At 31.6% G+C, this 13,321-nt stretch overlaps 1 protein-coding gene across 1 annotated transcript; it reads right to left on the reverse strand.

Annotated features, from left to right (window-relative positions):
• Positions 1-4,512: 4,512 nt before the first annotated feature.
• On the reverse strand, positions 4,513-8,853 carry LOC120178978 (aspartic proteinase 39-like). The gene is made up of 10 exons (XM_039184722.1): positions 8,672-8,853; positions 7,198-7,331; positions 6,555-6,798; positions 6,248-6,472; positions 5,954-6,116; positions 5,677-5,747; positions 5,485-5,575; positions 5,324-5,396; positions 4,747-4,818; positions 4,513-4,664 (listed from the first exon to the last, which is right to left on the reverse strand). Exons 1-10 carry the CDS (start codon positions 8,851-8,853, stop codon positions 4,513-4,515), a joined length of 1,407 nt encoding a protein of 468 aa, XP_039040653.1.
• Between the last annotated feature and the right edge of the window lie 4,468 nt (positions 8,854-13,321).

Raw genomic sequence — 13,321 nt, forward strand, 5'->3', positions numbered from 1 at the left:
TATAATTACAAAATTCAGTAAATCCAATATTTTCAAATTCAGTTCCATGATCACTCCTAATACTAGTTATAGAGTAACCTTTTTCATTTTGGATTACTTTTGAAAACGTGATGAATTTTTCTAATGCTTCATCTTTAGTACTTAAGAATAGAACTCAAGTATATCTAGATTAGTCATCTACCAAGACCAATGCATATTGTTTTCCACCCAAACTAGTAGTTCTAGATGGCCCAAAAAGATCTAAATGGATCAATTGTAATACTCTACTAGTTGATACATCATTAATGGATTTAAAAGAAATTCGCTTTTGTTTTCCATTAGTACAAGCATCACATATTTTATCATTATCAAATTTTAGTTTACGCAACCCTCGAACTAAATCTCCTTGAATTAACTGTTACAAAACACTCATACTAGCATGTCCTAGTCTCCTATGCCATAACCAACTATCATGCTCATCCTTAGCAACTAGGCATAAATTAGTCAAATCTATAGAATCTAAATGCACCATGTAAATGTTTCCTATCCTATGACCAACAAACATAATCCGATTAGATGCAATGTCAATGACTTTACAACCATTAATATCAAACATGACATTGAATCCCTTATCGTACAATTGACTAATACTCAATAGATTATGATTTAATCCATTCACATATAAAACATTATTAATTTGTATGGAAGAGGTATTACCTATAGTGCATATACATTCAATGTGACCTTTTGAGTTATCACCAAAAGTCACCTCTCCTCCATTTTCTGCGTTGAGCTCTATGAACCAGCTTTTTTCTCCGGCCATGTGTCTTGAGCATCCACTATCAAGGTACCATGAGTTTGAATTTGTTTCTCGTGCCTTCTAGCAATGCTCCTTTTCCTACAAACATAGATTAATTTTTTATTTTTGGGACTCAAATTCTTTTGGGTCCATATTCATTAGTCTCCAAAATTCTAGTCCCCTTAGGTATCCATTTGTGTAGGATATCCTTATCTTTATTAGTAATGAGTTCTTTAGGAACCCATATACTTCTAACGATGTTTCCATTAGAGGTTCTTCGGGGACCTCTATGATTGTAGTTTTTAAAACGTTTTCTAACAAAGTTGGATTTTGAATTTTCTCCTTTTTCAAAACGTTTTGTTCCAACTTTATCAAAAAGAAGCTTTAAGATCATCAATTTTCTTTTGATGATCATCATTGACCTTTGAAAGTAAATTATGCAAATCAAAATTTTTCTTTTCAAACTCTTCTAGTTTGATTTGCAAATTATTTATTTTACTTTCAAGATCATTGTTGGTCTTGGATATTAGATTATTTTTATTTTTCAATTTCGAAATATCATTTTTATACTTTAAAAATAATTTCTCATAATCCGAAGCCAACCCATTATATTCCTGAGAATCTTCTTCGAATGTCATCAAGCACAAGTTTGCTACTTCTTGTTCCCCTTCATCAGAACCTTCTTCATCACTTCATGTAGCTACGTGAGCCTTGTGCTTATTCTTTGATTGACCCTTTCTCTTCAATTGTATGGGTAATCATATTTGACATGGCCCGATTTTTTGCATTCATAGCAAATGATCGGGTCCTTCTCTTTTGGTTCATTCTTGAAGCCTTCATTTCGTTTGAATTTTCTTCCTCGGTTTGGCCTCATTAATTTTCTGAACCATTTGGAAAACAATGCCATTTCCTCATCATCGTCATCTTCATCCGAATCACTCTCATCCTTTGTTGATTTGAGAGCAACTCCCACGTTCTTCTTCTTCTTCGTCTTCTTCTTTGGCTCATCTCTTTTCTCGAGGTCTACCTCTTCTTTAAGCATCATTTCATGCGTGAGGAGAGATCCAATAAGCTCATCAAGAGTCAAGGATTTTAAGTTATTAGCCTCGATGATCGCTGTCTTCTTTGATTTCCAAGCTTTTGGAAGAGAGTAAACTAATTTCCTTACAAGCTTGTCATTTAGAATGATTTCTCCATATGATTTGAGACTATTGACAATTGTGGAGAATATATCCGTCATATCTTTGACATCTTCATCCGGTTTCATCCGCAAATTTTCATAGCTATGAGTTAGAAGACTAATTTTAGATTCTTTTACCTCGTTTATGCCTTAATGAGTGACTTGTAGTTTGTCCCATATCTCCTTGGTAGTTATACAAGATGAAACTCTTTTGTATTCATCCGGTCCAAGAGCACAAAAGATAATATGGATGGCTTTGGAGTTGAGCTGGAACATTCTTGTCTCTCTTCACTCCACAATCTTGGATGGGTGGAAGGTTTGATGTATCCATCTTCTATAATATTCCATGCTCCCATGTCACTTGCTTGAATGAAATACATCATCCTATTCTTCCAATAAGCATAATTAGCTCCATTGAAGAAATGAGGCTTGTTGACGGGCATTGAATCGAGAATGAAGTCGGAGTTTGAAGCGTCGACCATTGATGACTTGAATATTTATGTAAGTCTTCCCGAATCGACTCAAGAGGTGATTAAACTTCAAATGAGTGAGGCTATGGTACCAATTTTTCAGTTAATCGATTGATGAAATAGGCCAAAAGGGGGGTAAATTGACAATTAAAATTTTGGTGGAAGCTTTTGCAGAAAATTGAAGGTAATTTCACAGCGATTTAGAGTGGTTCGACTTTCTCAACCAAAGTCTACGTCCACTACCTTAGCTATCCACACTAAGGATTTTCCAAAAAATTCACTAATTAGTTCTTTCTTTTGAGGCCAAAGAGATAACCTTACAACTCCCTCAAGAATATACCACTATTCTTGAGAACACTCTTTCTCAAAGAGAAGATTACAAATTTGCAAACTTAATGAATAAACCTCATGAGGAAAATCTGTTTGCACAATTATAGAACAAAGAAGGAACACTCAAGAATGAATACAATTGAGTACAAGTAGTGTTATTGAAAGAAAAATGAATATTGAATGAAAAATAGACTTAAAATGCTCAAACAATGAATTTGATGCTTTCTCTTTGATTCTCTCTTGATTCTTGTTGATTGTTGTTTCTTGTTATTGATCAATGGCTCCAAAGCTTGTTTAAATACTCCTTCAATTGATTCTGAATGATTAGTGGAGTCAATAGAGTCGTTTAAGTGTGAAAACAATTAATAAAATCAGTTGGGAGTGTGTGTGCATCGATTCATAGTCAAGGTGCATCGATGCATCAAGTGTAAATTTCAAATATTTCGACCCTTGGAACACTTAGTGCATCGGTGCACTAAGGGTGCATCGATGCATAAAATGCATTTGATGTTTCAAACAAGCATGAGTGTATCGATGCATGGTCTGTGCCTCGATGCATAAAATGCATTCGATGTTTTCATAAAACCCTGAGTGCATCGATGCATGGAAGTGCATCGATGCATGGAAATGTATTCGAAATGTGAGTGTATCGATGCATCTATGAGTGCATCGATGCATCCCTTCAAAATTTTGATTTTTGGCTCGTTTTTGGTTCGAAATACTTTGTGAAAATTGTTTCAAAAATATTTTAAGTATAAAACACAACTTTACACTTTAGTAAGGATTGAAATTGAACTTTGAAAGACTTGGAGTAATATTTTGATATTTGAATAATAATATCGAATATACTTAGAAAATATTTTGTAAAATCTTAAAATTCATTTAACTTAATTTGTTATATCGAAACATCAAAATGTTTTCAACACAAAGGTCTCTTCAGATTCTAGTAGCAAATTATGGTATCGGTACTAAGGGTGGGTACCGATACTAGTGGGTTGATATCGATACTGAATGGGTTAATACCAATGCCATCATTTTGAATTGGTCATATAACCTAATTTTGGTTAAGAACTTGAGAAGGGAGTTAGAACCATCATAATTACTCTAAATAAACTTGAAAGAAAAAATTTATAATTTTGTGTGATAATCATGATAACGTCAAAAAAGAAACATACATAAGACTTATTCCCTTGCTTGATACTCGAGAAATGATGAGGACCTCGAGTTACTCGAATGTATAACAATCATCTAATAAATACATTGTTAGACATCCAAATATATTCTCAATAGTGCTAAGGCACTTTAGTATCAACACTATTGCACTTTCGTATCAATGTTGAGGCACTTTTGTACAAGTGCTAAGACACTTTAGTTATTCGATGGCAATGTCACTATACTTGATGTTTCCAATGTGTACAATGCTTCGTTATGATATATGCTTGGTGTATTTCATTGTCTGATGACTATACTTGTTAGCATACACATTTAATAGATGCATGTAGCATAGTAAAGTTACTTGTGTGACACTGAGCTCGTAACATGATTGAGGAGGCAAGGACAAATATAAATCTTCTCAAATTCAAATAATTTCTTTTATCTTATAACCAAAAAAAATGAAGTATTGTTTTGGGGGGGGACTTTATACCAATAAAATAAGAATACATACGACTAATATTGCAACAAAGGAATTTACATTGAATTGATAGTAAATAGTAAATGGAAAAAAAGTTTATATTACATGGTTCCAAAAATACTTAAGCTATGGGAAAGTGCATCAAATAAATAAATATGGACAGTAATATTAGAATTGCTTGCACAGTAAAACTTGATGCTGAACTAACAATATGGGGACCAACCATGTACTCTGTCCCTGCCTTTTCATCCTTCACCTTCACGAATGAAGAGCCTGTGATTAACCATTATAATTAGCAACTTAAAAACAATGTTAACATAATGTAGACAAAAAAGTCAGCAAACAGGATACTCACAATTGTATTCCGTCCATCCAATAGTCTGGTTTTCGATATCATATATAACCAACTTATTTGAAAGCACAAAATCTGCATTTGAAAAAAAAAAATCACAAAATTTTTTTTCTCTGAGTTGTAAATATACAGCGTTAGATTTTGGTCTAAATTATAATTGATAATTAAATTAGATTTTGTTGTAATTCTATTGGTTAAATATTATTTGGTGATTAAGTTCATTTAGTTCTTAGAATTATGAGATGTAATTATTCTAGAAAGATTAATCCTTTTGTGATTTCTTAATTTTTAGGGTTTATGTTGCATAGATAAGTTTTATAATGATATTAAAAGAGTGATTTGGGATACTCCAGATTTTAGTATAGATATCATATTTTAAGATACATGTGATATTATATATATGTATATCATCCGTGATATCCTAATTTATAGTGAATTATTATTCTTATCATATCTAGAGATAAATAAAGTTAAACCAAGTTAAATATTATCTCTGGCGCATGTCTTATTTTATGTTAATTTTGCTTTGATTATTTTTCGGTTTATAAATTCCTAACATATATTGTATAGACAAACATACCTCCCAAAATAATTATATCTTCTTCATCCTCTTTGGATCCATTATCCTGCCAGCCGATACACCGCATATCATCCTAACAAAACGAAAATTATATCTTAATGCAAACCCTACAAAAGAAATAAATTATCTACTTTTAATAGGGTTATCATAAATTTACTTACACGATATTTGAATAGATAATCATGTGGATAAACGGTTAAGACGAAAGAACCTTTAAAATGGAACTTTATGACCGGAAATTCATCGTCAACACTGCAACAACATAAAAAAAATCATATAAGATGGTAGTAAAACTATTAAAAGCATTATTATTTTTATTAAAAAAATTAAGAGTATTAATGGGAATGTCTTACTTTTTCTCATACTTGAAGCAAGAAAATTGGTTGCTTACTTTTTCCATTTCCAATGACTTTCCGGAGGTAATCTAGTTGACGGAGAAAACAATGTGATTACTAATAGATAGTCTAAAAGTTAAAGTAAACCGAATCAATTGAGTGGTCTCAGTGGTTAAAGAAAGAGTTATTCTTTCTAGAAATTTTAAATTCAAACAGTTGTCTTTATAGGGTGAGTTTGCGTTGTCAACCTCGTACTATTTAAAAAAATTAAAGTAAATTTATGAGCAATACTTGCCTTTTCGACTACTTGTGTATGAATTTTAGTGGGAAGATATGATAAGGTTGTGCCACTATCAATTATTGCTGCATTTTCATCAGCACTTCCGAAAAAACTTGTTTCAAGTTCTATTATGGTGTCTCCAATTTCTACTGCCTTCGTTGTAATTTTGTAATGCGACCTAAGAATTTTTTCATAAAAGTATACTTCAGTTTTTAAAAAAAATAACAATTAAAAAATATCATATAAGTATAACTGTTAATTCTTTAACGACATGTGATTAGAATAAAATAAAAATATAACAGGACTTACTGTTTACGAATCATACGAGTTTTATTTATATGTGGTGCAATGACTTCACCAATTGCAAAGATTCCACCTCCATCCACATTATCCAAACAATGTGCAAATTTGTTTTTCACTTTTCCATCTGCAGCTAACTGTGAAATCACAGATGAATTTGCTTGTCCGAATCCAATGATTCCATTAACTGCTTCACTTGATGTACTTAAGTCCCCGGATCGCTTGGAACCGCACCTATTATGGTATATATTAACTCGAAAATGATTCTGAACAGTTATTAACTTATAATCATTTTAAATTATTAAAAAAAACCAACCCGAAAACGATAGTCCCATTTGTAGGGGCAGTTTGAAGGTTCCCAGTGACTTGTTGAAGCTGAATGGTGTCCCTGACGAAGTATCCACCATTTCCGGTGCCATCACCATAAACAATGTAGTATTCACACTGTCTATCATTCTTACAATTTTCCAGTTTCCCATCATGTGCCGCTGAGCAGAATTCATCTCCACAATAAACCAATTTTGAACTTGATGACTTTTTTGGATCATATAGTTTTTGTTCTATCTGCATTCCCAATTGTTAATTTCTCAACCAAAAATGTTTGTCAAAAAAATATTAGAGTAAACTACACGTTTAGTATCTAAACTAATTGTTTTAGTACCTAAATTTTATTTTTTTTAAATACCTAACGTTTCATTTAGGTTTCAATTTGATACTCCGTTTTTAAACAAATCGAACTACTGAGGTGACAATCTTAATTTTTTAATGATAATGTGGTATTACCTTATAGTGCACATCAACATCACTGTTAAGTGTTTAATGGTAGGGTATCAAATGAAACTCAAACTAAACGTTAGGTATAATTTTGAAGAAAAAAATTAGGTACCGAAATGGAATAAAAGTAATAGTTTATGTACTAAATGTGTAGTTTACCCAATAGACTAATACTTGAAAGGAACGTACACCAAGGCTACTCTCTTTGGGGCACTTGTCACAGCCAACACAATTCAACCATAGAATGTCACTTCCAGTGTCAACTTGCACATGATATTCTTCTGCCGGATTTCCTATCACCAATTTTGCAAAATAAAGCCTGCAAAATATTTTAAATTTTAGTTACCACCACCCCCATTAATTCAAGAAAAAAAAACAATGTTCTTCATAAAATCCATTTAGTAAAGAATCCCTTGAAATATAACATATATAAAACACAAGTACAATGAAAATCAAGGATTTAAATAGTGGTTTAGTTATATGATAGTATCGGTATCGTTCGAAAATGTTATTGCATGTAGGGATGGAGTCAAGATTAAATTATGACCGGCCAAGTTGTCTAACTTGAAATAAATAGGATCTTTAAAATGAAATAAACCATAAAATTCAAGGGTAAAGTACACCCCGACTATAGGACACTGTTTTATTGAGTTCTCTAGCCATTAAAAATTATAGGACGTTGCTTTGTTGAGTCTCTCGACTATTAAAAGTTACAAAATGGTCACCCGACTATTCATTATATATGTTTCGAGCTCATCCTTTTTCATTAAAAAATTGACGACAGTCTGAGCTGAATGTTAATCTGCTATCTATGATATGATAGTCATTTGAGATTATCAGATAATATTTTATCATACCTCAGACAACATATTTACATTCAACCCACACCACCGTCAATTTTTTAAAAGAAAATGATGAATTTGGAACATAATAAATAGTCAGGTAACCATTTTATAACTTTCAATACTTTGAAGACTCAACAAAGCAACATCCTATAGTCGATAGACCATTTTGTAACTTTTGATAGTCGGGAGATTCAACAAAGCAACATCCTATAGTTAGAGGACTATTTGTGCACTTTACCCAAAATTTAAATGAGTTGTGATTTAATTTCACTAGTTTTAAAATTGAAGAGTCTAGATGAGCAATTAAACCAGAAAAATTAGAAGTCAAGACGAAATTTCATTTTAAAACTGAAAGAGTCAAAAAAATAAATTAAACCAGTAAATATAAAGAGGGGTAAAGACTTAATTGTAATTATTTTAAAAATATTAATGACCCGAAAACAATAAGCCATCAAAATTTAGGAGGGACAATTGCCTCTCCCACCTACCATGTAGGTTTGTTCTGATTGCATGATCGCGATAAACATCATAGCATCCAAGATGGAGCTAGGATCAAATATGGAAGGGACATGATATTTAATTTCAAAATAATAAAGACTTATTATGTATTTAATCTAAAATTTTGAGGACAAAAGTTCAATTTTACTTAAATTTAAACATATAAGGACCTAAATGCTATAAACTAAAATTTTGGGAGGGGCTCCTAATACCCTCTATGTTTGCAATCCTGCTGAACACAACACAACAAGAATACAACTGCGACCGTGATATAAATCTCTAATGTATATAATTGAAAAAAAGAAAACAAACAAACCCAGCTCCACTGGGGTGACCGTCACCACCTAGAGGGATATCAATGTCAACAGTAGAGAAAAATCTAGCAAGGCGACGCATGTCATGAGCTTTCATAGAACTTAAGTTCCTTTGTTGACCTGCAAATTTATGTTTCACATTCAAAGTGATAATGTTTCCAAAGTCACAACTAAATTCATTCATCAGTATCATAATGGTCAATGTCAGTCTTCGTAGATACATTTTCCCAAACAATAAACAACAATTTCTCCTCCCTGACTCTCAAGCTTTCAATTCTTTTTCTCCCCTTTTTGATTTTATTTGAAAAAAAAATTAAAGAGGAGACGGAGAGGAGGGATGTGACGCAAACGTCAAAAAGCCATTTAGATGGAAAAAAACAAAGCAAAACGCGTTTTCAACGACGAATTGCATGCCCTATTTGTGAATATTGTATATAAATTATGTTCTTTTAACTAAATAAAACAACGTTGGCGGTTTTTCTTGTTTTGTCATCGATGCTAAATTGAATCATTTGATTAAATTGAGGTTGTAATCTAGTTAGTTAGACTTCTACTAATCTATTTAAGGATAGAGTACACAAATGGTCCCCTAACTATAGGACATTACTTTATTGAGTACATCGACTATTAAAAGTTATAAAATGGTCATCGACTATAGCTAGCATGTTGTTTTGTTGAGCCCCTCAACTATTAAAAGTTACAACATGGTCACCTGAATATTTATTATTCCTTTTCCATTAAAAAAAATGACAGACTGAGCTGGATGTTAGTTTGCTGTCTTACATATGATAGTCGTTTGAGATTCTGAGATCAGATTTTATCATATGTCAGATAGCAGATTAACATTCAGTTCAGACTCCCGTCAATTTTTTTAACAAAAAGGGAAAATTTTGGAACATGATGAATAGTTATGCAATCATTTTGTAACTTTTAATAATCAGTGAACTCAACAAAGAAACATCTTAAAGTCAAGGGATCATTTTGTAACTTTTAATAGTCAGGGGACTCAACAAAACAACACCAGAGATCATTTATATACTTTACACTTTATTTAATAAACGTGTAAATTAAAACAATATTAATTAGTCTCGGGATAATAATATCAATGCACTTGTACTTTGACAAATCTTTTAATACAATACTTCTATTTTTTTTAAAAAATTAACGTGTTCTATTTGCTCCTTAGACTAATTGTTAATGTTTAATATCGACATGATAAGTGAATCAATCATATAGTCACGTGACATTTTCAGAAAAAAGTCAACATCAAGGTACTTTAAAATAATTAAACCATTTTTAATGAATAAAAATAATTTATCCAAAACAATATTTTAAGGCCTAAAATCCTTTTTTATTTATGTAATTCTTATAGTCTTTAAACCTATATAACTTAAATTAAAGGTAAGACTTGAATAAAATATGTGTCTGACCTTTATATACCTCCAAAGATCTACAATTATCTCTATGCTCAAGGTCTAGAAATTTTTGAAACACAAGTTTAGACACTTTTCATATCATTTTGATGTGATTCACAAAGCATTAAACCAAAGTTAGAAGTATTAATGCAAACGGTTTCGAATGATAGTTTGGTGAAGTAAAGTAACTAATTTTATGGCTACTATGATACAACAGATGATGAATGGATGAAAATGCGAAAAAACCAAGAGACGTGCAGCGATAAGAATTAACTACAATCGAATGCGACAACGACGGTGAACATAATGATTCCAATCTAGTTTTTCAATCAATAAAGTTGTCGTAATTATAACTCAACTAAGCACTAACATCTCACTACCTCATCAGGAATAATGACGCTACTCTGAGGTACTATATCCCTGTAGGCATTAGAATGATAAAGAACAAGTTCTACATTGTGCAAGACAAATATGCAGGCTTCCAACGGGCATTTATAGCTCCCCTCCGGGATGCAAAATGTATAATATATATAAAGTAGTATTTGTTCTAAATACTTTCAACCATTTGACAATAAACGCTTAATCACCCCTACTGCAATTGCATTAACAATTGTATTAGCTGCATAAATTAAATAATAGATTTAAGGTTAACTACTCCAACTATTAAATGCATTCATTCTATATATAATATTCTTTTCTGGAAAGAAAACATTAGAAATTATGGATTAAAATACGAATAATAAGATATCTTAAAGATTTTTCTAACTTAAATCTTTAATTTAATAAAATAATAATTAAAATCTGAAACTACTAACCTAACAGTAAAATCGATGTAGTTTTAGATGTTAGAAAATGCTCCCTATAAAAAAACACTTTTCACGTGTTATGTCATCTCAACAAAAAACCGCTTCTTAAAAAAAGAACATTTTTACTACGTATGTACGCTACAAGCCTTTCGTGAAAAAATGCTTTGACAACATGGATATTATTTCGAGAATTAATCTGAAATGTGTATTACAACGATAAAAAAAATATTATTCGTTCGTATGACATTTGAGTAAAAAAATCCCATAAGCGATGACATAGTACTCTACATATTTTTTAATGAGTTTTTTTTATAAAAAAAAAACTCGATTGATAGTTTAAAAATATAATTAAAATATTTTAAATTTTAAACATCAATTTAAAATGAAATTGTAATAAAAATATTGATACGACGATCTTAGTTTTTTCCATTCAATACCCACCACTGGTTAGCAATGTGGTGTTTATAAAGTGCCCGGTGAAGTTATATTTGCAGAAAGAAACATATACATTAATTATATAATCTCTTCAACAAGTTGAGTAATGAAAACAAATACCATATTTATTGGAAGCAAGAAAAGAATATGTATGAATGTATAAACTAGAAATTGGCATCGGCACGCTGAATTTTTATTTTGGATTTATTTGCAGGATCTTGAAAGATACGAAGATACAATCTATCAATTCCAGATATTTGATACCTAAAAATATTTAGTTTGAAGAAGCATCGACCACTTTCGAAGTGTTCAAGTGATTCTTCACCATCTGCTCAACCCCTAACCATTTTCGAACAAGTTTAAACACGGTTTGAAGTCCGTGATGAGCCGATGACTGCTAGCTGCTCCCACTCTCTCAACTGCTGCAAATCCATCTGCCTGAGTGAATGAAATGTTGTTGGTTAATGCAGGAGAAAATCATGTTCATTCACTATAATATAACACTGGTTCCTGAAGCCGTGTCGGAAACCACTTGAAATGCACAAATCAAACGACCGATATGGGCAACGGAAGAAGTTAACAAAGAAGCCATATGGAGTTGTGACGAATCCAAAGCATTGGGGCCCGACGGCTTTAATATTCTGTTTTTTTAAAAAAATGCTGGGAATTGATTAGAGTGGATTTAATGAAGGTCATGGACAATTTCTTCAGATTCAATAGACTAGGAAAAAATCTTGTCGCAACGGGCCCCTCGGTGAAAAGGCCGACGAGTTGCAACGATGGAGTTTTTCTTTTATAAAAATACTAAAATGTAGGGAGTTATCACCAATCATTTTAAGGTGAGATTGAAACATAATAAAAACCGAATAATTTAATAAAACATTTTTTTATCAAAATACCCAAGTTTGGGGTCTACGAAAACCAGAAAATAAGTTCGAGAGCCGGTTACACATGGGGAAGGACACCTCCACAACGTCAAAAAATTGGTACCTAGTCGATTACCCTATATTTAAAATCGAAAAATTTGAATTCGAGATCTTATTTAATTCAAAAATCATTAGGGATGCCAAATTGAAAAGAGTGTTCGTTTATTAAAGTTAATAATATTCACCCCTAGCACGAATGTGTGAGATCAATTATTACGCCCAATAACTGGACATTGCCTCGAGATTTAAAAAATAAAGGTTTTTAAAAATGATGTTCATCTACTTCGGGAATTACCACGATCACCCCCTGAGCATAATACAGAGGATACACCGTTAACTTATTGGTAAATCAACATTGCCTTGTTATTTTAAATCCAAATGCAAGCAAAGAACTTTTTATTATACCTAAGTATGCTAGGTGAGTTAATTAAGGCTTCCCCTAACCTACAATGTCAATTTATGTGATTTAAAGAACCTAAAGGACAAAACCTAGAAATGGAGACTCTAATATTAATTCTATTTTATTTTAACCAGTTATTGGATCAAATAATCGAGATAGTCCCTTGAGCATTTAGGCGAGAGCCAACTCAGACTACTCCCTAAATTAAAGGACTAGATTGAAATCTAAACTAAAGTAGAGACTCTAATATTAACCTAGTTAATTATGTCAATTGGAAAACCTAATTAAAAATTTAGGGACTAAATGCGAAAAGTCTAAAGCTAAGGGACTAAATCTAAAGTAAGGTTATAATGATTAATCGGAAAATCAATCTGAATCCTAGGCATGAAGGCAAGGATAAAATTAAAAGTTCCCCTATTTTTAAAGGACTAAAGTGTGAAGAAGCTAAGTTGAAGGACTAAATTAAATTAAAAAGTGTAAGAAATTTAAAAAGGAATACATTTAAAGATTTAAAAATTAAAGGGGCAAAAAATAAAATAAGAATTAACGAATCCAATAAAAATAAATACAAAGTTGGGAATCTTGATTCAAACACCCTGAAAAGATGAAAAAATGAAGTTAGAATAATAAATTACAGCATGGACTAAATTGTAATAAAAACAAAATACAT

This window comes from Hibiscus syriacus, unplaced genomic scaffold, assembly GCF_006381635.1.
Source record: "Hibiscus syriacus cultivar Baekdansim isolate YM2019G1 unplaced genomic scaffold, ASM638163v2 tig00003518_pilon, whole genome shotgun sequence".
NCBI classification, from domain to species: domain Eukaryota; kingdom Viridiplantae; phylum Streptophyta; class Magnoliopsida; order Malvales; family Malvaceae; genus Hibiscus; species Hibiscus syriacus.